Source organism: Prunus mume, linkage group LG1 (assembly GCF_029339155.1).
Source record: "Prunus mume cultivar Tortuosa linkage group LG1, ASM2933915v1, whole genome shotgun sequence".
Classification (NCBI taxonomy): Eukaryota; Viridiplantae; Streptophyta; class Magnoliopsida; order Rosales; family Rosaceae; genus Prunus; species Prunus mume.
Genome location: NC_142698.1, coordinates 3,568,254 through 3,594,327, shown reverse-complemented (window position 1 = coordinate 3,594,327; position 26,074 = coordinate 3,568,254). Strand labels below are relative to the sequence as shown.

Below are 26,074 nucleotides of genomic sequence, written 5' to 3'. Positions count from 1 at the left end.
TGTAGTCGGGAAGGCTATTGAAATCGCTCTGCTCATTCGCATCTTGATCTGTAATGATCGTTTTAGGTTCGCCACCTGACATGGCTTTCTTAAACTCCTCAAACATCCAAATAAACGACTCAGTCGTTTCCTTGCTCAAAAATGTGCATGCTAGGACAATTATTTGACCATGGTTATTAACTCCCAACATTGGTGCAAATGTCAAGTCGTATCTATTCGTGTTGAATGTGGTATCGAATACAACAACATCTCCATAAAACCCATACGCCCGTCTAGAAGTTGCATCTGCCCGAAAACATCGACTAAACCTGTTATCGCCATCTCCCTCAATCTTGAAATAAAAAGCCTCATTTTTTTTCTATTCAGCCATAAAATACTCGGTCACTAGTTCAACATCGTGGTTCCTCAGCTTCCCATTCATACTACATTCAAGATTGTAGATATCATTTTTGATAAAACCGATTTTATCCATTTCTCCGGATTGCACCTCGAAAATACTTACCTTCTGATTAATGAGAATATTAACCGAACCCAACTGTTTTGTGAGTACTTTTGTAGAATCTGAAATACGACGGTGTGATCTCAGTAAATGCATTCTTCCTGAGGGTGTCATCTTATGATTGTGTCCCTCTGCAAAAAGAGAGATGGTATACTTCTTGCTCCCATGTGTCTTCATAACCACAATCTTAGCTTTGCAATTGCATCTACTTATTCCCCGCTGTCTTTTTCTCTCCCGAGTTTCATCCTTTCGGTATGCACCTTGTTTGCAACATACAAATTCTTTTCTCAGAATCTCTTTCTTATTTTGCCCCCAAAAGCTAGAATGAAGTCGAATACCAAAGCCAGCCAAGAATGCATATCTATTATAGAACTTATAAACGAGGTCAAGCGAGTCGAACTTCACCCCAATTGCTGGTGTTTCCTCATTTCTTACTTCAGGAATGTAAACTCTCCCATTAGCTGTTACAGAGTTATCACTCTCTGAGCCCCCAGACATTTTATCCACGTATATTATTGATCTACTTCTATATTACTGCATAGCAAATGTTAATTCATTAATCAATCATTACTGCATCACAACTTATCAATGCATTCCACTTACACAAAACATTGCTCAAATTGACACAATACACGCATAGCCTAGCTTGTTGGATTCTAATTACACAAAACACAAGCAAAATTTAATAATAGTTACATCATCTCTTGTGAAATAATCTGGAAAAAATAACATTAGAACCAACATGTTCAACTAAGAACTCAAATGTAATTCAAACCAGTAATTACAGAACTTCACCAAATATCCTCTCCAAATGCTTACTCTTAATGCCATTAAGCCTAAGTTTAGGATCTTTTACCTACATTTCATAATTTTCCAACCCCCCTCCAAAAAAATAATCAACTAAGTATATTGAATATTCATAAGGAAATGACGCATTATTGATAGCAGAGCAAATGACGCATTATTGATGCCACAAATGACAAATTTCTCACCCTCACAAAAAACAAATCAAACCCAACAAAATCAATCCAGCAAGAGTGAACTTACCTCTCAAAGTCAATCGGGAGCTCCGAAGTCAGTCAGCTTGAGAGAATGTGGTGGACATTAGAGAGGATTCTTTCGTAGTGGAGACTCCATCTCTACCAAAATCGAGGAACAACTGCAGCAGCACGAAAAAGAGATATGCTACTTTGCTTTCATCTGGAATCTCTTCTGCTGAACGAAAAAGAGAAGGGGTTTTCACTTGAATCATAGAATCAAAACAGGGCAATAGCTAGGTAAAAGCCATTAATCGTCATACCGAGGATACCATAGATCGCAGGCCTCCCAAGGAGCTGATGACAATGGAGCGATTATAGAGTTTGGGAGCTTTGGATCTTTCTAATTGTGGATTTGCATTACATTAAAAAAGAGAGGATTGTGTTCTTGAGTTTTTCACAGAGAGGGGAAAATCTTCTGCTGAAGTTGGGTTTCCAAACGGGTCAGATTTCAACCCGGTTCTACATGCACCATCTTTTAAAAACTCACCGTCGGATGAAATCTAATGGCTTTTACATACCCCTCAAAAAAATCCCTTATAACTTTCCACTCACTATAGAAAGCACTCAAAATGCTAACCCATTAGTGAAACAAAACAGGCTTAGGCACTAGCCCGTTACTGTTACACCTTGCGGCACCTAACATCGTCTTCTTCACGAGTTGATGGGATAGCCGCCTCTTCTTCGCAGAGCAACTGGAGATACGCAGCAGCTGCAAGCGCAAGTAAGTTCTTTAATTCTTTCTTCTTCCTCCTTCTCCTTCTTCCTTCCTGTCATTTTCTATTCCAATTGTATTATTAATATCACCATTCTCTGTAATCATATAGGAAACATAACACATCTCTGAATAGCCATCTTTATACTTTAATGGGGGACTGGTACAAGCCATGGTTGCAAAACTATTGTGATATTGTCTCTTCCGTTTTCACATCAAATTTCAATTTTTGGGTTCAGTTCTATTTTTCCAAGGGTTAGCTTTGTTATGAAATTTAACCATTTGCAACTTGCATGCCAAGACCATTGAAGTCTTGTGCTGCTACCTAAGCACCCAAGTAGTCTCCTAGGCAAGAACAAAATTTATGTTTCATATGATTGTTTGTTAAAGCTGCCTGTCATGCACTTTTGAGTACAATTCCATAAAACAACTAATTGTTGAAAATGTCTCTTTAAAATATTAAGTTGTATGGCGTGCATTTTTTTAATGGATAATCTGTAACAGTGAGTTCAATACAATGACTTACTTGTTTATATATGATTTCCCTTAATTAGGTAGCTTTATCTGCATCTAGAGAACATTAGGATATCATGCACCAATATATCCAGTTGGATATTCCTATATTCTTATATGATTAAGTTGCAGTTGTAGTTTAAATCTTGGTTTTCCTCTAGTGCTCTGAGCCCCTCTGTTTTTGTCTGTATGTTCAATTTCAGAGCTTAAGCTTCGGCTCCAATGGCAGCCTTCGACCATATCAAGGACATGTACGATGTTGCTCTAAAGCCTCGTCTGTTGCACACGCTCATTAGAGACCATGTCCCCGACAATAAGCACCCTTTCGGGAGCCCATTGGATCTGTCGAAGGTAGTGTACACAATCAAAACTCACAACCTCCTTCGCGAGTCTGTACAAGATCCGACTTTTCAAAAGCTAATCAATAATTGGAGATCCACCATTGATTCCTGTGTCAACCACTTGATGGAGCTCATTGTCAATGACATTGTATGTACCAATTAATTTTTGACAAATTCTATTTATTTAAAGTCACTTGTTTTAGTTTTTTATTTTTGATAAATTTGATTTTCTTGAGTTTATTGAAACTTGGGTTTAGTTTTTAGTGTCACTTTGAGGAAGCCAAACCAGTAAAGTTGTTCTAGGATGAGTCATCTTTTATAATTAACAGTCATGACTTGAGGCGTAATTAATAGTTTTACTTTTACACAATGTCAGGGTGAGGGAGAAAAAGACACTATCTGTTTGATTTCTACCAAGAGTTTTGCTTTGCCTTCCTTTTGAATTCATTTTATCATATTCTTCTGTTCTAGCCAGATAAATGTTGGGCGGGAATTTGTTTGCTGGGGGTGACTTGTCAGGAATGCAGCTACGAGCGTTTCTTAGAATCATACTCTGGTTGGTTCCAGAAGCATCTACCACATATTCAGGTAGCCAAATGAATGTTTGTTTAAATAATGATAATTATGTTATGGTTAAACTGTTGCTTCTTAAAATAATAATAATAAAATTGAAGGACACTCTCTAAAATCACTGCCTTGCCAACTGTGATTTTGATTCCACAAGCACCAGAGTACCTAGGTTCAATTCATTAAAAAAAAAAAAAAAAAAAAAAACTACAACGGACTTGTAGTTCGAGTGGTTAAGTGCATTTCCTTGCACCTGAGGCCTAGGTTCGATTCCCCACTTCCCCCTCCCCCAGTATTGCTTGTATATATATATATATAAAAAAGGATTTTCCTTTATGTAATAAAGGATAAAGATAAAGAGAAGCCATATATACATTAAATAAATCCTAATATCCTAATGATCTTCCAGGAACCCTTATGTCTGGGCTCTAAAGCTTAGAATTGAATCTCATTATATTTAGTTGGGATAATTCCATATGTTATATTAGATGTTTTGAGAATTCTCCCCAAGCATTTCATTATGTGCACCCTGGTTGGATCACATGGATCCTTTGTTGTGATTTGTTTTTGTAGTCTTTGGAATAGCTCAGACTGCAGTTGTGTAGGTTTTGATGCTGCCTTCTGGTTTCTTCATCTTTTGAACTTCTGGTTTTGTTGTGAATAAAGTTGACTTGTATGGTAAACTCTCTGCACCACCCCCTTTTTATTTTGAATAATCTCTGAAATTAACTTTAATGCTGCATTTCTTTTCCAAACAGCCTACGGAAATTTCTCAATTTGTGAAGGTGGCCTCTTGTGCTTCAATGTCAGATCTCATCTCAAGGTTGTATGTCATATAAATGTAAATGTTCGCCTCACACAAAGACACAGTAGGGCACAGTAGTACATGAAATTGTTTGATTATACATTGTAGTCAGATCCCTAGGTCTGAATCAAGTACCCTCTCTCTCTCTCTCTCTCTCTCTCTCTCTCTCTCTCTCTCATGCACAAACTGATGAATTGCTTAAATTTTTGGAGTCATATATGTTGTCTTGCTCGTTAATACCAAACTAATTTTTAACAATGATAATTGATATTATTTGTACTGGAATTTGTTATCATCGTTGTTTATCTATATTATTTGAAGTCTATATGGGTTAGTAGCCAAAATTTTCATTGGGAGTCGTATATGTCATCTTGCTCTTAAAAAACCAAATTAATAATAATAATTGGCATTAATAATTTCTACTGGAATTTGTAATCCTCATTGTTGATCTGTAGTTTGTGAAGGGTATATAGGTTAATAACGGTGCTAGGTCCTCAGTTGTGAAGCGTACTTTTTTTTTAGGTTCGGTGGATCTGCTAATGTGAAAAGGGATGGAGCTGCCCATGCTGGGAAGCTCATTCAACAAGGCATTCAACCAGTTTTATAATTATTAGATGATGATCATTCAGAGGTTGTTTGGGTAAGTTGCTTAATCTTTTCTTTAAATAATATATGACTAATCCACTCTTTTATTTAGCGGCTAAAGAATTGCACTTTTTCTTTTCTTTCTGTGGACAAATTTTTAATGAATTTGCGTTTGATTATGAAATGGAGTTGTTTACCCATTTTAGATTTGAGCCTGTTGAAGGCTAAGTAAAATTCCCCATTGATCTTTTAACCATTAATGGTCTTTAGATCAACTTTCTTGCATGTTAGCGTGCCATTGTTAGCAATTAAAACCCTAACAGACTTGAATAATTTAAAATACTTGCGCCTGAAATATTTGACTTTAAACAAATGATTGTGATTTTAGGTGGGGAAACTTCCCAAGAAAGTCATTTTCTATGCCTCAGATTGGTGAAGACTTCACAATTTATCTAAATAAAACCAGTGAGTACAATGAAATACAAGTGTTTGAAAATAAAGACAACTGAGTTCAAGGAGAACTACTTGAAATATAGTAAACTAAAGGAATTGCCAAGTCTGGAAAGACATCAGAACATTGGACTTTGATTTCTGCTTGAAACGCCATTGCAGAGACGTCTGTTGGTTAGGTTGGATTGGACGTATTGGTATTGTTCTAGGCTAGACTGGATTGTACTAAACTGATAGTACCTTCAACTAACTGTAGTTTAGCTGGAAATTGATACCTACGTCCGTGTATGGGTAGAGCTTTCTTCAGGTTAGAGCCAAAAGTGGCTGGGATCGTGAGCTGGAATTCTTAGCAGAATAATAAGGATAGTTTTAGAGGTCCTTGGCACCTTTGCTGGCTTTGCTTATGTATTCGAAGGCTTGAGTGATTTGTTTAAATCATTGAACTTGATCAGTTTGACTGAGTAGTTTTTGTATTTGATTTGTTTGGTTGGGGGTTGGTTGTCCTGTGGTCTGTTGAGTGAAAGCCAAAAAATCGAAATCGAACCAAACCAAACCACCAAGTCCGGTTAACCGAAGTGGTCAGTTTTCATCAATTATGGTATGGTTTTAGTTTTCAAAATAGCCAAATCGAAGCCTACGGTTCGGTGTTTGGGTTGAGCCCAAAATCGAACCAACCCAAACCGAGTCCAGGCCTAGTTTGTACAAGTGCTTTTGCATGAGCTGAAAGTCACGTGCAATCACCAATCAAGAGAGTAAACAATATTTGTTTATTGAAAGAACCAAGTGGATGGCTAGTCAAGGGGAGGATTCAAATAAGAATTAAAACACTACCAACGACAAGGACTAAATAGACAAGAAGTAGTATTATCTTTTGGTTTATTTATTATAAAAGAATGTGGGTGCATCATCCAAGTGGAGAAATAATGATAGTTAGCTCACCAAAATATCAAGAAGGCAGCAAAGATGGATTTGCATGCAATTCCTTGAAGATGGCAGCTGTCAGTTTTGGTTGTCTTCAAACCTCTATAAATATAGAAGGCTCCCAACGGACCGAAGGACCACCAAAGCCCAACCAAACAAATAAAGTACAAAAACTACTCAGTCAAACTGATCAAGTTCAATGATTTAAACAAATCATTGAAGCCTTTGAATATAGAAGCAAAGCCAGCAAAGGTGCCAAGGACCTCCAAAGCTATCGTTAAGATTCTGCTCAGAATTCCAACTCATGATCCCAACCACTTTTGGCTCCAACCTGAAGAAAGCTTTGCCAATACACAATCTTTGGTTTGATTTCTAGCTAAACTCCAGTTAGTTGAAGGTACTATCGATTTAGTACAATCTAGTCCAGCCTGGAATAATACCAATATGTCTAGTTTGGAATAGTACCAATATGTCCAGTCTAGCCTAACCAACAAACGTTTTTGCAATGGCGTTTCAGGCAGACATCAAAGTCCAATTTTTTGATGTCTTTCCAGACTTGGCAGTTCCTTTAATTTACTATATTTCAAGCAGTTCTCCTTGAACTTGTTTGTTTTTATTTCAAACACATGTATTTTATCATACTCACCAGTTTTATTTAGATAAATTGTGAAGTCTGAAGCATAGAAAATGACTTGGCACCTTTGCTGGCTTTACTTATGTATTCGAAGGCTTGAATGTTTTGTTTACATCATTGAACTTGATTAGTTTGATTGAGTAGTTTTTGTATTTTATTTGTTTGGTTGTCCTTTGGTTCGTTGGGAGCCTTCTATAGAGGTTTGAAGGCAACCAAAACTGACAACTACCATCTTCAAGGAATCTCACTTCAATCCCATCTCTGTTGCCTTGATATTTTGGTGCACCAGCTATCATTATTTCTCCACTTGGATGATGCACCCATATTCTTTTATGATAAAGAACTAAAAGATAATACTTCTTCTTTTATGTTTAGTTCTTGTCGCTGATAGTGTTCTAATTTTTATTCGCTTCCTCTCAGTGGCGGATCCAGGATTGAAAAGCCAGTTGGGCGGAATTTACATTACTAAACTCGACGGAACGAGTAAATTTCATTAATAATAAAAAAAAGATACACCTAGTCAGGGGGGACGTAATAAGCCTTACCCTCAAATACATCTATACATAAATAAAAGCTTAACAAAAAAAAAAAAAAAACCACAAGTAAATGTGATACAAAACATCACTAGTTAAATCTAAAATTTTACCCTGCGAGACTTAGAAATCTTAAATTCCTCAATTATCGATGCATTAGTGATACTATTAGCAAACTCTCTTTCAATGTGAAGGGTCATGCAATCAGCAAGAAACTCATCAGCTATGGTGCTTCGAAGCCGGTTCTTAATAATTCTCATACATGAAAAAGCTCGTTCCGTTGTTGCTGTAGAAACGGGAAGAGTCAACACCAACCAAATCAACCTGTTGATCAAACAATAGTTCTCTACCAAACTTGTTTCAACTCATTGTTGACATAAATGAGGAAGATTGTTGGTTTCCTTAAAGCAAGGAAGGCGATGTACATCATTTTGAAAATACCTCAACTCTATTTCCAAATCTTTCAACTCATTTGGAAGGAAATCAGCAGGATAGAATTTCTCAGCAAGTTTACTTTATGCTCAATATTAAATGACTTGAATGAATTGCGAGGATCCAATGCTGAGCTAAGAATAAGAAGTTCAACTGTTTGCTCTGGAAATCTGTCATTCAACTCCCTTAACATGCAATCTATAACATCATTGAATACATCAACGCGATAGTAATGCTCAAATGTAATAAAATCTTTTTGTTGACAAGAACGATGTGTGCCCGTCATATAACAAGCACTCATATCAGGAACATCAACACCATGTAGTTCACAAAATGATACCACACTACAGAATAAATCATCCCAACCATGTACCCTCATATCTTGAAGCTGCATTTTTGTGTTTTCAACAAAATTTAAAGCACTTACAATGTCTTGAGTTTTGGCCTGAAATACTTGACAAAGAAAATTGGTCAATCCCATAATTTTATCCATCAAAACTAATGAAAACACAAACTCAAAAGACATCATAGCAATATAGTTACTCTCAGCATCTCCACGAAATTGTTGGTTTGGTCCATGATCACTGATTTCTTGAAGAAGTAATTTAGGCTCTTTAAATAAACACATCAAACTTGTAATAGAGGCATAATGAGAGCCCCAACGAGTGGCTCCAGCTCGTTTCAAACTACGAGCTTGATTAAGTCCTTTACCTGTCTCAAGTTCTCCAGAATTCAACAACCCATTGAGTTCAACTTTTCTAATTAACTTTAACTCACTACGGCGCTTAACAAAATTCACAATGTTAGTCAACATTGAAAAAAACCTCCATAAAACTTTCACATCTTTAGCTGCACCATTTAATGCCAATTGCAAGCGATGGGCAAAGCAATGCACATAATATGCATATGGACAATCTTGAAGAAATAATGCTTGTAAGCCATTCCATGAACCATGCATATTAATAGCACCATCATACCCTTGACCACGCATGTTTTCCACTAGAATGTCGTTATTACCAAGCACTTTGCATATCTCTTTTTTAAGAGTCAAGGCATTAGCGTCTACAACACTCATAATATCGAAGAAGCGCTCACGAATAAATCCATCACAATTAATAAATCTTAGAATAATAGCCATTTGTTCCTTACCGGATTCATCAAGTGATTCATCAACTAAAAGACAAAATTTGTTCTTCCCAAGTTCCTTACAAATTGTCTTCCTCACCTTGTTAGCAAAAATATGTAAGATTTGCTTTTGTATGTCATGCACAATGTATTGAGCATTTTGAGGAGCCTTATCAAGGACAACTTTCTCAACTTCTATATTCATTCTTGCAAAAGACTTTATAATTTCAATGAAATTGCCCCGATTAGATGAGTCAACGGATTCATCGTGGCCACGAAAAGCCAATGCTTGATTCGCTAGATACCTAATGCCCTCTATTGTGGTCGTAAGTCGCAACCGATTTTCCATCACTTGTTGCTTTGATTGCTTCTCTACCACTTTTTCAATATGAAGAGATGGAGTTTTTAAGCTAATCCACTTTTGCATAGCAAGATGATGTGGTGAATTTAACTTGCCTATATGATGTTGAAATGCACATTGATTCCCACCAATTCTCTTCCATTTTTGATACCCATCAATAATAAAGGTTGGATGTGACTGATTCATGTCAAAAATGAAGCAAGGAAAACAAAATACCTTATTCTTAGCAATTGAATACTCAAGTCAAGTGAATTGACCAAACCACTTTTTATTAAATCGACGAAAGTCCCGCCCTTCTAAGTGGCTTGGATAATCTTCTAACTCAGGTTGACATGGTCCTAAAAGAATATATGCTTTTCGCACATTATCTTGTTCATTCACCGGATATGTGCATATTAGACGACGTAATCCCGGATCACGCTCAAGTTAATTGATATTAAAATCATGATAATCATCGACTTTTTCAGATTCAATTCTTTCAACTTGAGGCTTGATGATAGGAGACTCGGGAAGATTTTGCTCATCACATATTGGAATAGATAAAGAAGAGCTAGAAGGCAATGTACTAGATGATGACCCATCATTCTTTTTCTTAAAAAAAGAGAACAAGTTTTTTGTTCTCTTGGGATTCCGATTGTGATCCGACATAATCAAAGATAACCTATGAATAACATGTAAAATAAATAATTTAAATCAAACATACCAACAAAAAATCAAACAAATTCTAATAATAATAGCATCTCAACAATATCAACAAAGAACAAATCAAACATTGAAACATCTCAACAAAATTCCTAAAATCAAAGCCCTAATTAATTTCAACAAAATCACAAAATTATAATTCAATCTCTAAGTAAACCCTAGAATATTGAATTTTAAATTAAAACTATAATTAAAGACATATAGAAAATGAGAGAATTAGAAATTACTTGTTGTTGTAGAAAGAAGAGGACAAGATTTTGCCAAGTTGCCCACTGCCCAGCCAATATAATAGGAAGATGCAGAAAATAAAAAGGGAAAAAGGAAGCTGTTGTTGTCGTTGGGTCTGTAGAATGGAAGGGAGAAAAGCTGCGCCAAAAGAAAGAGACAAAAGGTGGGACCACTTTGAAGTTGGATGGGCGTGTGTGTACATTGGGTTAGCTTTTTAAATTTTTAAAGTTGGGCTGCCCATATAACATATATAGGTTTTTAAATAATAATAAAAACTTTGGATGGGCGGGCACCCACCCTGCCCTTTACACAGATCCGCCACTGCTTCCTCCTCTTGGCTGGCCATCCACTTGGTATTTTCAATAAATAAATATTCTTTACTCTATTGATTGGATGATTGCGTGTGGCTTTCGGTTCATGCAAAAGCAATGGTACAAATGACTTCATGTGCTTTGTTCATAATCAACCGCGCACATTCATCTTTGGGGGACCAGTGTGCATACAGGCCCATATAGCCTACCGAAGGTAAGACACTTATGGGAATCCCTAAATACTGATGGCATCATCATGATCTCAGCTATCAAAGAAACCTTCCTCCGATGCGTGAATTGCATGTTGAAACTCTTGACACTTCACCACCATAATAATTTGCACAAAGTCCCACATCGAAACTTAGTGCAAATTCCCACTTTCATTTCTCTATAAAAAAGGAATAATGCCCAAAGTAGAAAAGTAACTACTTTTCACCTTCACTGTCACTCTGCCAAAATTACCAACCCTACTCTTGTTGACTTAAGCATCAGAGAGTCTTCGGCTGACACCACATCGATGCTCAAAGCTTGATAATTGTTTCTTCTATCCTACTTTTGTAGGTCTCTTCCCTTACCGAATGTCCACTCCTTCCAACCCCCTACTGACGACTCCGCACTTCACCTATCTAAGTTGAAGAATTTCATAGTAATAGAAATAGAAATACATGTCCTACATAGACAGAATTTGTAACTTGCTATTCTCTTGCATAGAAGGCAAACATTTACCTTCGTGGAAAGGATAATTCATTCGGATCGACATGAGAGTCCAACTACATTGCATTGCCAAAATCCATGTTGTATATTTGAAAGAGGTTAGACCCCCTTGCTCCAATTTTGGGCATCAACATTTTGGCGCTGTCTGTGGGAATAGATTTGAATCTCGCATCTCTACTAGTCCCATTGGCTCCTTCGTCTATCAAACCCCGTCGTCTCTTCAGTCCATCACACTCCGTCATTCTGAGTGAAGCTAGCCTTGGCACTCAGCATCACACCTCCATGTGGAATCCTCCAGAAGGAAACGTTCAATTGATGCGCATATTTAGGCTGAAGTGGTGCGACTTTGTGCTGATGTTGCCAAAATGACGGAGAACACTCACCACTAGTTAGCCTAGCACGATGTTACCCAAGGTGTCGAGCATACCTTGTTGAATCAACTAGACATCTCCTTTCATAGCACCCCAACGTGGCCTAGGCTTGACGAAGGAAAAGGCCATATTCATCATAAAACAACTAAGTCACGACCTTTCTGTTAAATAACTCACCTTCTAGATGTTGTTCTTTGATGTAACCAACGGCAATAGACTAAACTAGCAAATATTAAAACACTTAGAAACACACAAGAATTATACTGGTTCTGCAGAACTTTTGCTTACGTCCAATTGTGATTTCTCTAGGTAGAGAAATCACCGCTCCTTTGATTAATTATAGAGATTACAGAACTTTTGCAACCCTAGAACTAATCTCAAAACTCTTGGCTGTCTCTGGCTGTTTTTCCTCTCCTTAAAATAAGCCTTGCCACACCCTATTTATAGATATAGAGTTGGCTTACATGTCCCAAGGCTGATTAGATTCCTATTCCTAAGTAGATTAGGAAATTACACTTATCCAAATCCTAATAGACTTTTAGAAATCCAAACCTGAATTGAATAAGGAAAACTGAAATTCTTTCCTAATCCCTCTAGGACAAGAATTGGTATACCTCTAATTTTCCTAAAACAATCCTAAACCAACTAGGACATATTTGACGAGCCAAAATCCTAACAATCTCCACCTTGGTGAGTCAAACCAAGTCTTGATCGTTGCACCCCAAAGTATCTTTGAACCTCTTTGAAGCAGCTCTGGAAATCTTCAAGAGTCTTCACCTTGGCAATCTTCTTCTTGCCTCATTGCACCTCAAGTGAGGAGGTGTTCCACTTTAATCAATCAACGAGATTGATCAAGTTCAAGCAATGCTTGAACTTCTTGGCTGGCACTATCTTTGTAAGGAAATCTGCAGCATTGTCATCTGTAAGAATCTTTTCAATCCAAATCTCCTTAGACTCTACCCAATTTCTGATTCTGTGATATCTTGCTTCAATGTGCTTTGATCTTCCAGAAAAAACCAAGCCATTAAGCCAAATTGTTTCCTTTCCAGCTTCGGCCAATGCAATATACTCTGCCTCTGTGGTCGACAAAGCTGTAATTAGTTGATAGTGCCCTCCACTGATCGGTCCTCCTGCGCATGTAAACACATAACCAGAAGTTGACCTTCTCTTGTCCAAGTCCCCTGCATAATCAGCATCCACATATGCCAACACCCTTGCATTTTCTTTTTGCTTCTCAAACATAATCCTTTGTCGCCAAGAACCCTTCAAATAACGCAAAATCCACTTGACTGCATCCCAATGTTGCTTTCCTGGATTTCCTATGTATTTGGAAACGACACTGATTGCTTGAGCTATGTCTGGACGTGTGCATACCATTGCATACATAAGGCAGCCCACAGCATTAGCATAAGGAACCTTCTCCATTACTTGCTGCTCTTCCTCGGACTTAGGATCTGTTGCCCACTTAACTTGAAGTGAGCTGCCAAAGGAGTCGAAACTACCTTTGCTTCTTGCATGCTGAACTTCTCAAGAACCTTCTGAATATACTGGGCTTGTGATATCCAAATCCTTCTAGCGGTCCTATCTCTCTGAATTTCCATGCCAAGGATCTTCTGTGCTGCACCTAGATCCTTCATGTCAAACTCCTTGCTCAACATCTTCTTCAAGTCTTGAATTCTATACTTTTCTTGACAAGCTATTAGCATGTCATCCACATATAGCAATAGCAATATGATCATCCCATCTTGGAACACATGATAGTACACACAACAGTCATATAAACATCTTCTAAAATTGATTTTCAGCATGAAGTAATCGAACCTCTTGTACCACTGCCTTGGAGACTGTTTCAGCCATTCAGGGACTTCTTTAGCTGACATACTAGGTTTTCTTTTCCATATTCAACAAACTCTTCTGGTTGAGCCATGAAAATTGTCTCCTCTAGATCCCCATGAAGAAATGTTTGTCTTCACATCCATCTGCTCAATCTCCATGTCATGCTGAGTTGCCATTGCTAAAAGCAATCTGATAGATGTATGCTTAACTACGGGTGAAAAGATCTCATCATAATCCACCCCTTCCTTTTGTGAGTACCCTTTAGCCACGAGCCTTGCTTTGAATCTCACGGCATCTTGTTCATGTAGTCCTTCCTTTTTCCTAAATACCCACTTGCATCCAACTAGCTTTCTGTCTTTGGGCTTAGGAACCAACTCCCAAACAGAGTTCTTGTAAAGAGACTCCATTTCTTCTGTCATAGCACTTATCCAACTATCTCGCTCATCACTTGCTATAGCTTCTCGATAAGTAGTTGGATCTCCTTGACTAATGTTGAGAGCATAATTAACTTCGTCTTGATCAAACCCAAACCGGTCAGGTTTCTTCTTGTTCCGATTAGGTTTGTCCAGTGCTATGCATCTCTGGAATGCAGGTGGATTGTTGGTTGGAGTTCTAACCCTTTGGGACGTCTGGCGGATTAGAGTGCCTTCAATCTGCCCTATTTCTTGCTCCACCTGATTCCTAACTGGTGAACGATGCTGATGCTCTTCTTCTTCCTCAAAACCATCAGATTGGCATCTTGCTTAATTTGCTCCACCTGAGCTGCGTCTTAAATCGATTAACGGAATCTTTGTTGCTTCAATTTCAGCATCGTTTTTCTTCTCCCTACTGCTCTCGACTTTATTCAGAGACATGGTTGTCTCATCAAAGACAACATCTCGGCTGACAACCTTTTGTTAAATAACCCGCCTTCTAGATCTTGTTCTTTGATGTAACCAACGGCAATAGACTAAACTAGCAAATATTAAAACACTTAGAAACACACAAGAATTATACTGGTTCGCAGAACTTTTGCCTACGTCCAGTTGTGATTTCTATAGGTAGAGAAATCACCGCTCCTTTGATTAATAATAGAGATTACAGAACTTTTGCAACCCTAGAACTAATCTCAAAACTCTTGGCTGTCTCTGGCTGTTTTTCCTCTCTTTAAAATAAGCCTTGCCACACCCTATTTATAGATATAGAGTTGGCTTACATGTCCCAAGGCTGATTGGATTCCTATTCCTAAGTAGATTAGGAAATTACACTTATCCAAATCCTAATAGACTTCTAGAAATCCAAACCTGAATTGAATAAGGAAAACTGAAATTCTTTCCTAATCCCTCTAGGACAAGAATTGGTATACCTCTAATTTTCCTAAAACAATCCTAAACCAACTAGGACATATTTGACGAGCCAAAATCCTAACAATCTCCACCTTGGTGAGTCAAACCAAGTCTTGATCGTTGCACCCCAGAGTATCTTTGAACCTCCTTGAAGCAGCTCTGGAAATCTTCAAGAGTCTTCACCTTGGCAATCTTCTTCTTGCCTCATTGCACCTCAAGTGAGGAGGTGCTCCACTTTAATCAATCAACGAGATTGATCAAGTTCAAGCAATGCTTGAACTTCTTGGCCGACACTATCTTTGTATGGAAATCTGCGGCATTGTCATCCGTATGAATCTTTTCAATCCAAATCTCCTTAGACTCCACCCAATTTCTGATTCTGTGATATCTTGCTTCAATGTGCTTTGATCTTCCAGAAAAAACTTGATTCTTTGCCAAGTGAATGGCACTTTGACTATCACACTTCAGCTTCACAAAATCTTGGGTGATTCCCATTTGACTTACCAAGCCATTAAGCCAAATTGCTTCCTTTCCAGCTTCGGCCAATGCAATATACTCTGCCTCTGTGGTCGACAAAGCTGTAATTGGTTGCAGTAGTGCTCTCCAACTGATCGGTCCTCCTGCGCATGTAAACACATAACCAGAAGTTGACCTTCTCTTGTCCAAGTCCCCTGCATAATCAGCATCCACATATCCCAACACCCTTGCATTTTCTTTTTGCTTCTCAAACATAATCCTTTGTCGCCAAGAACCCTCAAATAACGCAAAATCCATTTGACTGCGTCCCAATGTTGCTTTCTGGATTTCCCATGTATCTGGAAACGACACGATTGCTTGAGCTATGTCTGGACGTGTGCATACCATTGCATACATAAGGCAGCCCACGACATTAGCATAAGGAACCTTCTCCATTACTTGCTGCTCTTCCTCGGACTTAGGACACTGTTGCCCACTTAACTTGAAGTGAGCTGCCAAAGGAGTTGAAACTACCTTTGCTTCTTGCATGTTGAACTTCTCAAGAACTTTCTGAATATACTTGGCTTGTGATATCCAAATCCTTCCAGCGGTCCTATCTCTCTGAATTTCCATGCCAAGGATCTTTTGTGCTGCACCTAGATCCTTCATGTCGAACTCCTCGCTCAACATCTTCTTCAAGTCTTGAATTCTAGACTTGTCTTGACAAGCGATTAGCATGTCATCCACATATAACAACAGCAATATGACCATCCCATCTTGGAATACATGATAGTACACACAACAGTCATATAAACATCTTCTAAAATTGATTTTCAGCATGAAGTAATCGAACCTCTTGTACCACTTGCCTTGAGACTGTTTCAGGCCATACAGGGACTTCTTTAGCTGACATACTAGGTTTTCTTTCCCATATTCAACAAACCCTTCTGGTTGAGCCATGAAAATTGTCTCCTCTAGATCCCTATGAAGAAATGCTGTCTTCACATCCATTTGCTCAATCTCCATGTCATGCTGAGTTGCCATTGCTAAAAGCAATCTGATAGAAGTATGTTTAACTACGGGTGAAAAAATCTCATCATAATCCACCCCTTCCTTTTGTGAGTACCCTTTAGCCACGAGCCTTGCTTTGAATCTCACGGCATCTTGTTCATGTAGTCCTTCCTTTTTCCTAAATACCCACTTGCATCCAACTAGCTTTCTTTCTTTGGGCTTAGGAACCAACTCCCAAACAGAGTTCTTGTAAAGAGACTCCATTTCTTCTGTCATAGCACTTATCCAACTATCTCGCTCATCACTTGCTATAGCTTCTCGATAAGTAGTTGGATCTCCTTGACTAATGTTGAGAGCATAATTAACTTCGTCTTGGTCAAACCCAAACCTGTCGGGTTTCTTCTTGTTCCGATTAGGTTTGTCTAGTGCTATGCATCTCTGGAATGCAGGTGGATTGTTGGTTTGAGTTCTAACCCTTGGGATGTCTGGCGGATTAGAGTGCCTTCAATCTGCCCTATTTCTTGCTCCACCTGATTCCTAACTGGTGAACGATGCTGATGCTCTTCTTCTTCCTCAAAACCATCAGATTGACATCTTGCTTAATTTGCTCCACTGAGCTGCTTCTTCGTCTGAATCTGATAAACGGAATCTTTGTTGCTTCAATTTCAGCATCGTCTTTCTTCTCCCTACTGCTCTCGACTTTATTCAGAGGCATGGTTGTCTCATCAAAGACAACATCTCGGCTGACAACCTTTTTCCTGTTGTTGATATCCCAAAGCTTGAAACCCTTCACTCCTTTCTCAAAACCTAAGAATATGCAATGTGTAGACTTTGGTTTGAGCTTGGACCTTTCATCGCTTGGAATATGTGCATAAGCACTGCAGCCGAATACCCTGAGCTTGGAATAGTCCACCGACTTCTCAGACCATACCTCTTCTGCACTCTTAAAACCGAGAATAGATGGTGATCTGTTAATCAAATAACTTGCATGATTAACGACTTCGCTAAAAACTATCAGGCAATCCTGCATGAAATCGCATGCTCTCTCTCTCCATGAGAGTTCGGTTCATCCTCTCAGCAGCTCCATTTTGTTGGGGATTCTTCTTTACTGTGAAGTGCCTTGTGATGCCTTCTTGCTTGCAGTAATCGGTAAACTCATTACTTATATATTCACCTCCATTGTCACTTCTCAGGTACTTGATCTTTCTTCCAGTTTGATTCTCGGTTTCTGTTTTCCATTCCTTGAACTTTGCAAAAACCTCGGATTTCTGCTTCATGAAATAAACCCAAACCTTCCTAGAAAAATCATCCATGAAAGTAACAAAATACCTAGCTCCACCATTTGATTTGGTTGGTGCAGGGCCCCAAACATCTGAGTGAATATAGCTGAGTTACTCCTTGCTTCGGTTATCTGCACTGACTACTCGTGAATGATACCTTCCTTTGCTTTCCAAGAACACAATATTCACAAAAGTCCAGTTTGCAAGATGACACGCCTTCCAACAGGCCTTGCTTGTGTAATTCTTGCAACCCTTTCTGGCTTATGTGCCCGAGCCTATGATGCCAGAGTTCAGTCTTCTCTTCTATACCTTGATTTACGAAACAGCTGCTCCCCCAACTATAGTGGTCCCAATTAACTTATACAGCTTATTGGGTTGTAGGTCACCCCGCATTACTACCAGTGATCCTTTGGCTACCCTGAGTCTTCCCTTTTTAGACTCGTACCCATAGCCGGCCTCATCTAAAGTACCCAAGGAAATCAAATTCTTTCTTAGTCTAGGGACATATCTAACGTTCCCCAAAACTCATATCATCCCATCAAACATTCTGATTTGAACAGTGCCGATTCCTTTTACAGGACATGAAGAATCGTCCCCCATTAAGACTTCCCCACTGCTGACTTCTTTGTAAGTATCGAACCATTCTCTTACTGCACACATATGAAAAGTGCATCCGGTATCCAAAATCCAATTTGTGAAAGCCTTGGAGCCTGATGTTACTGAAAGAAGCTCCCTGTCACTCTCATGCTTGGTGACTACACTAGCTGAACCCGAGCTTCCTTCCCTCTTGGCTTTCTTCTCTTTCCAAATCTTGCAGTTCCTCTTCCAATGATCGGCTGAACCACATTCGAAGCAACCTTCCTTCTTTTCCTTTTTCTTCTTGGATTTTGACCTACCTCTGTTGCCTGTTTTCTCTTCCTTTGTCTTTTCCCGCCCCCTCTCCTTGCCTTTGGCATAAAGGCCTTGAGAGCTTTCAGTTATATCATCTAGTTTAGCATATGAGTGAAGAGCTTGAATCACGTCTTCAAGCTTCAGGGACTCTTTTCCAAACATTAGAGTTGTTCAAAAGTGCTTGAAAGACGAAGGTAGAGACCTCAGCAAGATGATAGCCATATCATCATCTTTGTAAGTTTCTTCGACCTTCTGAAGATTAGTTATGCAATTTTGAAACCTGCATACGTGATCTTCAATATCACCTCCTTCTTCCAGTCGAAGTCCGAATAGTTCATCCTTTAGAAAAAGTTTATTGGACACGGTTTTGCCCATATAAACATTCTCCAACTTTTCCCATGCTTCTTGGGCAGTCATCTTTTCTGTGATGTGTGACCGAACTGATCTTGTGAGATGGATCTCGATGGAACTCTTGGCTTTCTTGAGAACCTTAGTCCATGCTGTGTCTGTCATGCCTGTTGGCTTCTCACCGCTGAGTGCATCATCCAAATCTTGCTGTATCAGTACGTTCTTCATCATCCTTTGCCAATCCGTGAAGTCATCCTTGCCGTCAAAGGGCTTTAATGCAGGTCCTAGATCCGCATTCATCTTCCCTTTAGACATCATAGAACCCCTTAACCTAGGCTCCTGATACCACTTGTTAAATAACCCGCCTTCTAGATCTTGTTCTTTGATGTAACCAACGGCAATAGACTAAACTAGCAAATATTAAAACACTTAGAAACACACAAGAATTATACTGGTTCGGCAGAACTTTTGCCTACGTCCAGTTGTGATTTCTATAGGTAGAGAAATCACCGCTCCTTTGATTAATAATAGAGATTACAGAACTTTTGCAACCCTAGAACTAATCTCAAAACTCTTGGCTGTCTCTGGCTGTTTTTCCTCTCTTTAAAATAAGCCTTGCCACACCCTATTTATAGATATAGAGTTGGCTTACATGTCCCAAGGCTGATTGGATTCCTATTCCTAAGTAGATTAGGAAATTACACTTATCCAAATCCTAATAGACTTCTAGAAATCCAAACCTGAATTGAATAAGGAAAACTGAAATTCTTTCCTAATCCCTCTAGGACAAGAATTGGTATACCTCTAATTTTCCTAAAACAATCCTAAACCAACTAGGACATATTTGATGAGCCAAAATCCTAACACCTTTTTCCTGTTGTTGATATCCCAAAGCTTGAAACCCTTCACTCCTTTCTCAAAACCTAAGAATATGCAATGTGTAGACTTTGGTTTGAGCTTGGACCTTTCATCGCTTGGAATATGTGCATAAGCACTACAGCCGAATACCCTGAGCTTGGAATAGTCCACCGGCTTCTCAGACCATACCTCTTCTGCACTCTTAAAACCAAGAACTGTAGATGGTGATCTGTTAATCAAATAACTTGCATGATTAACAGCTTCTGCCCAAAAACTATCAGGCAATCTTGCATGAAATCGCATGCTCCTCTCTCTCTCCATGAGAGTTCGGTTCATCCTCTCAACAGCTCCATTTTGTTGCGGATTCTTCTTTACTGTGAAGTGCCTTGTGATGCCTTCTTGCTTGCAGTAATCAGTAAACTCATTACTTGTATACTCACCTCCATTGTCACTTCTTAGGTACTTGATCTTTCATCCAGTTTGATTCTCGGTTTCTGTTTTCCATTCCTTGAACTTTGCAAAAACCTCAGATTTTTGCTTCATGAAATAAACCCAAACCTTCCTAGAAAAATCATCCATGAAAGTAACAAAATACCTAGCTCCACCATTTGATTTGGTTGGTGCAGGGCCCCAAACATTTGAGTGAATATAGCTGAGTTGCTCCTTGCTTCGGTTATCTGCACTGCTACTCGTGAATGATACCTTCCTTTGCTTTCCAAGAACACAATATTCACAAAAGTCTAGTTTGCAAGATGACACGCCTTCCAACAGGCCTTGCTTGTGTAATTCTTGCAACCCTTTCAGCTTATGTGCCCGAGCCTATGATGCAGAGTTCAGTCTTGTCTTCTATACCTTGATTTACAGAAACAGCTGCTCCCCCAACTATAGTGGTCCCAATTAACTTATACAGCTTATTGGGTTGTAGGTCACCCCGCATTACCACCAGTGATCCTTTGGCTACCCTGAGTCTTCCCTTTTTAGACTCGTACCCATAGCCGGCCTCATCTAAAGTACCCAAGGAAATCAAATTCTTTCTTAGTCTAGGGACATATCTAACGTTCCCCAAAACTCGTATCATCCCATCAAACATTCTGATTTGAACAGTGCCGATTCCTTTTACAAGACATGAAGAATCGTCCCCCATTAAAACTTTCCGCTGCTGACTTCTTTGTAAGTATCGAACCATTCTCTTACTGCACACATATGAAAAGTGCATCCGGTATCTAAAATCCAATTTGTGAAAGCCTTGGAGCCTGATGTTACTGAAAGAAGCTCCCCGTCACTCTCATTCTCGGTGATTGCACTAGCTGAACCCGAGCTTCCTTCCCTCTTGGCTTTCTTCTCTTTCTAAATCTTGCAGTTCCTCTTCCAATGATCGGCTGAACCACATTCGAAGCAACCTTCCTTCTTTTCCTTTTTCTTCTTGGATTTTGACCTACCTCTGTTGCCTGTTTTCTCTTCCTTTGTCTTTTCCCGCCCCCTCTCCTTGCCTTTGGCATAAAGGCCTTGAGAGCTTTCAGTTATATCATCTAGTTTGGCATATGAGTGAAGAGCTTGAATCACGTCTTCAAGCTTCAAGGTCTCTTTTCCAAACATTAGAGTTGTTCGAAAGTGCTTGAAAGACGAAGGTAGAGACCTGTTGCGTCTACCCAAGTGCAAGTAGTCACACGTAGTAATAATCTTGGAAGTCCAAGTATCGTATCCTCAAGGAGCAGGTAGGCAAATATCTGCACACAAAGAAATAATTAAACGTACCACAATAAAAGTGATAAGCAAAATGGAAAAGTAATTTGATTTGATTGTTGTGGAAAATTGAGTTTAAAAATGTAATATCAATAATGGAAATGCTGAGGCATCAAGGTTCAATTCTTTAAACAAAATATGTTCCATGCTCTTTAATCCAAATTATAACTCGATTAAAATCATCATTGAGAAACTTTAACCGGAAGATAAAGAAATTAAAACCACTTTAATTTTTCAATGTAATCTTTTATTAATGATTGTTTAGAAAATGGAGTTGCTTAATATCTACTCTTTTAATTTAAAAGCATGCCAAGTCAGTTCTTAACAATGAGAAAAATATAATTGAACTCATGAAAAGGTAATAGCACTTAACATCAATCAAAATAAAAGGATATGAAAATATTGAACAACCAAAAATAAAAGAATTTAGCAATTCATACCGTATATTGGATTAAAGAACAATTCACAAACTTACTCAAAGAACATTCCCTTTAGCCTTAGCTAGAGTTCTAGCAACTCATTACAAAAGAAAACATAAACTAAATGGATAAAGAAATCTGTCGTAGGGGTCCTTGCCAAATAAGTTGATGGGTGATTTATAGTAGTCAATGAGGTGAGTGGGAAGTTAATACATTCATGGTGGGTGATGAAGGGTTTAATTGAGGGATTAATTGGATTAAACATGTGTTGATGGTGAAGAGTTAGTGGAAAAGAAATAACGGTGACGTAAGTGGGCGTTAAATGGCTGACATAAAATAGGCTCTTTAGCTTCAACGGTTTTGTCTTCTCTTCTCCCTCTTTACTTCTCTTTATAATCACAATAATCCCACAATCAATTCTTCAATTAAATCTGCCAGTAATTCTCTTCACACCTAGCTTGAACTTGGACAAATGTATGTCTTCATCTTTTGGCTTTCCAACTTCCTACAGAAGATAAATTCACCTAATAAGTTCACCAAATTAATATAGAAATTTCATAAATCCAGTTGGTGAGAATAAAATGTAACAACAAGTGAAATTATATTCATTAAGCCAAAATTATATCATAAAGTCTCCAAAATAATAGTAAAAAGATGTAATTTGAGACTCTCATCAAGACCTCAGCAAGATGATAGCCATATCATCATCTTTGTAAGTTTCTTCGACCTTCTGAAGATTAGTTATGCAATTTTGAAACCTGCATACGTGATCTTCAATATCACCTCCTTCTTCCAGTCGAAGTCCGAATAGTTCATCCTTTAGAAAAAGTTTATTAGACACGGTTTTGCCCATATAAACATTCTCCAACTTTTCCCATGCTTCTTGGGCAGTCATCTTTTCTGTGATGTGTGACCAAACTGATCTTGTGAGATGGATCTCGATGGAACTCTTGGCTTTCTTGAGAACCTTAGTCCATGCTGTGTCTATCATGCCTGTTGGCTTCTCATCGCTGAGTGCATCATCCAAATCTTGCTGTATCAGTACGTTCTTCACCATCCTTTGCCAATCCGTGAAGTCATCTTTGCCGTCAAAGGGCTTTAACGCAGGTCCTAGATCTGCATTCATCTTCCCTTTAGACATCGTAGAACCCCTTAACCTAGGCTCCTGATACCACTTGTTAAATAACTCGCCTTCTAGATCTTGTTCTTTGATGTAACCAACGGGCAATAGACTAAACTAGCAAATATTAAAACACTTAGAAACACACAAGAATTATACTGGTTCGGCAGAACTTTTGCCTCCGTCTAGTTGTGATTTCTCTAGGTAGAGAAATCACCGCTCCTTTGATTAATAATAGAGATTACAGAACTTTTGCAACCCTAGAACTAATCTCAAAACTCTTGGCTGTTTCTGGCTGTTTTTCCTCTCCTTAAAATAAGTCTTGCCACACCCTATTTATAGATATAGAGTTGGCTTACATGTCCCAAGGCTGATTGGATTCCTATTCCTAAGTAGATTAGGAAATTACACTTATCCAAATCCTAATAGACTTCTAGAAATCCAAACCTGAATTGAATAAGGAAAACTGAAATTCTTTCCTAATCCCTCTAGGACAAGAATTGGTATACCTCTAATTTTCCTAAAACAATCCTAAACCAACTAGGACATATTTGACGAGCCAAAATCCTAACACTTTCCAAATTTCCCCACCTAGGGACCAACCTCGTGCCCCAACCAAGGTATACAAGAATTGTAGGGGTCGCATCTCTGAGCTTCTGCCAAAACCCATTCAAATTTCCGTAGATCTCGATGACTCACGTGTCGCTCACCTTGGCCCTTTACCAAAGCCCAAACGTCTCCTTGCCCAGGAGGTTGGTGATTCTAAAGATTGGGAATCTTATAACCATTACGACTAGAAGCCTTACCATTTCGAAGCCTTTAAGGAATGAGAAACTTATCCATCACCACCCTTCGGCACCACCAATCTTTTGCATCCAACACCCTTACTTGTATCATCCCACTATGCGACAATTATTTGAGAAGGTTTGCCGCCTCGAAGATGAGTGACAACGCAGCCATTGGCCCATCTAGACAAAGCCATGCCTTGGCCTGTTTACCAAGCGCATCCTCTTATTGTTAGTAGAAGAACGTCCAACCCCCACACATCGCCTTCTACATTGGTAGTGAAGACCCCCTGACCCACATCCACTCCTTCCAGTTCGCCCTAGGATGAAAGGGCCTTAGTGATGAGGGCATGTGGCTCCTTTTTCCTCCCACTCTTACAGAAGTTGCCTTGAATTAGTTCCACCAGTTGAACCTTGGCACTGTCGATGCCTTTGACCTTCTGATGCAAAGTTTCTTAGATCATTTCATGGTCTAGACTGATCGTTTATACTCGATAGACGATCTCTACATGATTCAGCAAGGTTTGACGAGCCCCTTTGGGAGTACGTTGCTCACTTCAGTCATGAGTATTCTTGTTGCCCAGAGACAGACGATCGTGTAGCCTTTGACACCTTTAAAAGTGGCCTTCATGAATCTAACATCCGTTACTTGGTTCACAACAACCTATGGAGCACCTATGCTAAACTCATCAAGCAAGTTGCAATCCATGCCCAGGTTGAATACTTCAACTCCAAACGTAGTTTTATTGGCCATCCAAAGACTACGTTTGGTGACTCACTGCAGGCTTCAGCCCTTGTTGATCCTTTATACCATCATCCTGTGACAGTTCACCCAAAGCCCAGCCATTTCACTTCTACTAATAATACCTAGGGTTGTCAACATTTCAAAAGGATGGCTACCAACGATCATTTAACAATGATAAACGGGACAAGAGCTTCCATAACTACCGTTTTGGTGGTACCAACCCTTCGAAGACAAAAGATCGCGACCCTCTCCACTTTGAGCCTAATCCATGGTTTAAGGTCTTCACAACACTAAATACCACCTATGAGTAGGTGCTGATTAATGAAGCACCATCATCCCTAAACCTCATGCTTGAAGGCTCACCAATAAGCCTATGTCGAACACTAGTGTCTTTTGCCAATTCCATTAGTTCAACGACCATGATATCAAATCTTGTATTGCCTTGCGCAATATATTTGAATCCCTTATTTGCGAAGGCAAGTTAGATAAGTATATGCACAATGCTCCAAATCCACCAAACCCTCACCAACGCTAGATCAACAGGATCTCTACCATCAACGGTCTTACTTTGGCTGACACATCCAATAACTTGCTGAAGCGCTATGTTCGATCTTCTTATGCATATAGGCCTCGTTTGGTTCATGGGAAATGAGACTTGGGGATGATAAATCAATTACTTTCCTATGTTCGGTAAGTCCAGGCATGAGAAATCATTACCTGGCCCATGAGAAAGTAGGAGGGAAAGTGAAGCCATCCTTTCAACTTGGGTTTTGTTTTCCCTCCTCATGGGAAAGTTTGGGGAAATGAACCAATATTAAATACACATTTTTCATGACCATTTTGTCCCCATTAACAATTTAGAATTACAATATATATCATTAAATGCAACATTTTTTTATTTAATTTAATATGGGTATAATTGAAAATTTATACAAATTTTGTTTTCAATTCCTACTCAAAACAAACATGGAAAAAGAAATAAAGTGTTATCTCCTGGTTACTTTCCCAGCATTACCAAACATGGGAAATGAATTTTCCATGTCTCATCCCTTAAGAAATGACATGGGAAATGATTTCCCCTCAAATTCATTCCGTGAACCAAACGAGGCCATAATGTTTTTAGTTTTGAACAAGGACGCATGCTAAAGATGACCAAGGCTGGCTAGGAGTCTATTACCTTCAGTGAAAAGGAGGAGCGAGGTGTCATTTTCCCCCATGATGACCCGCTTATCATTTGTGCAGATATGTCTAACTTTGATGTTGGCTATATCCTTGTTGACACTAGTAGCTCGGTTAGCGTCATGTTTGCTGAGGCCTTTAGCGCCCTTCAAGTCCCGAACAACATGATCAACCGAAGCATCACAAATTTGGTGAGTTTTTTTGGAGATGTTGTCCAACCCATACAGAGCATCC

General features: G+C 38.9%; 2 protein-coding genes across 6 annotated transcripts in view; one reads left to right on the top strand and one right to left on the bottom strand.

Annotated features, from left to right (window-relative positions):
- The first annotated feature begins 2,122 nt into the window (after positions 1 to 2,122).
- The window catches only part of LOC103330830 (uncharacterized), a 28,789-nt gene continuing 4,837 nt past the window's right edge, over positions 2,123 to 26,074 (top strand). The window contains exons 1-6 of one of the 5 annotated variants that reach the window (XM_089055525.1): positions 2,123 to 2,260; positions 2,968 to 3,253; positions 3,577 to 3,693; positions 4,431 to 4,495; positions 5,000 to 5,117; positions 7,795 to 8,132. In XM_089055525.1, coding sequence (XP_088911651.1) covers positions 2,987 to 3,253; positions 3,577 to 3,693; positions 4,431 to 4,495; positions 5,000 to 5,084 — 534 coding nt within the window. In that variant the 5' untranslated portion in view covers positions 2,123 to 2,260; positions 2,968 to 2,986 and the 3' untranslated portion in view covers positions 5,085 to 5,117; positions 7,795 to 8,132. Of the gene's footprint in view, positions 2,261 to 2,967; positions 3,254 to 3,576; positions 3,694 to 4,430; positions 4,496 to 4,999; positions 5,310 to 5,450; positions 7,147 to 7,487; positions 7,664 to 7,794; positions 8,133 to 26,074 lie in introns of those variants that run through there. The other 4 variants (XM_089055529.1, XM_089055535.1, XM_089055522.1 and 1 more) reach the window with 4 other exon arrangements.
- On the bottom strand, positions 8,064 to 9,362 carry LOC148920721 (uncharacterized). Its single transcript, XM_089046932.1, has 2 exons — positions 8,984 to 9,362; positions 8,064 to 8,881 (listed from the first exon to the last, which is right to left on the bottom strand). The coding sequence occupies exons 1-2, from the start codon at positions 9,360 to 9,362 to the stop codon at positions 8,064 to 8,066; spliced, it is 1,197 nt and encodes a 398-aa protein (XP_088903058.1).

Excerpts from the sequence above, each read along its gene's own strand:
- LOC148920721 (XM_089046932.1), bottom strand. The coding sequence starts at position 9,362 with ATGAATATAGAAGTTGAGAAAGTTGTCCTTGATAAGGCTCCTCAAAAT. Across the intron at positions 8,882-8,983 it reads TGGTGCTATTAATATGCATG|CTAAAGATGTGAAAGTTTTA; the intron begins GTTCATGGAATG and ends TAAATGGTGCAG.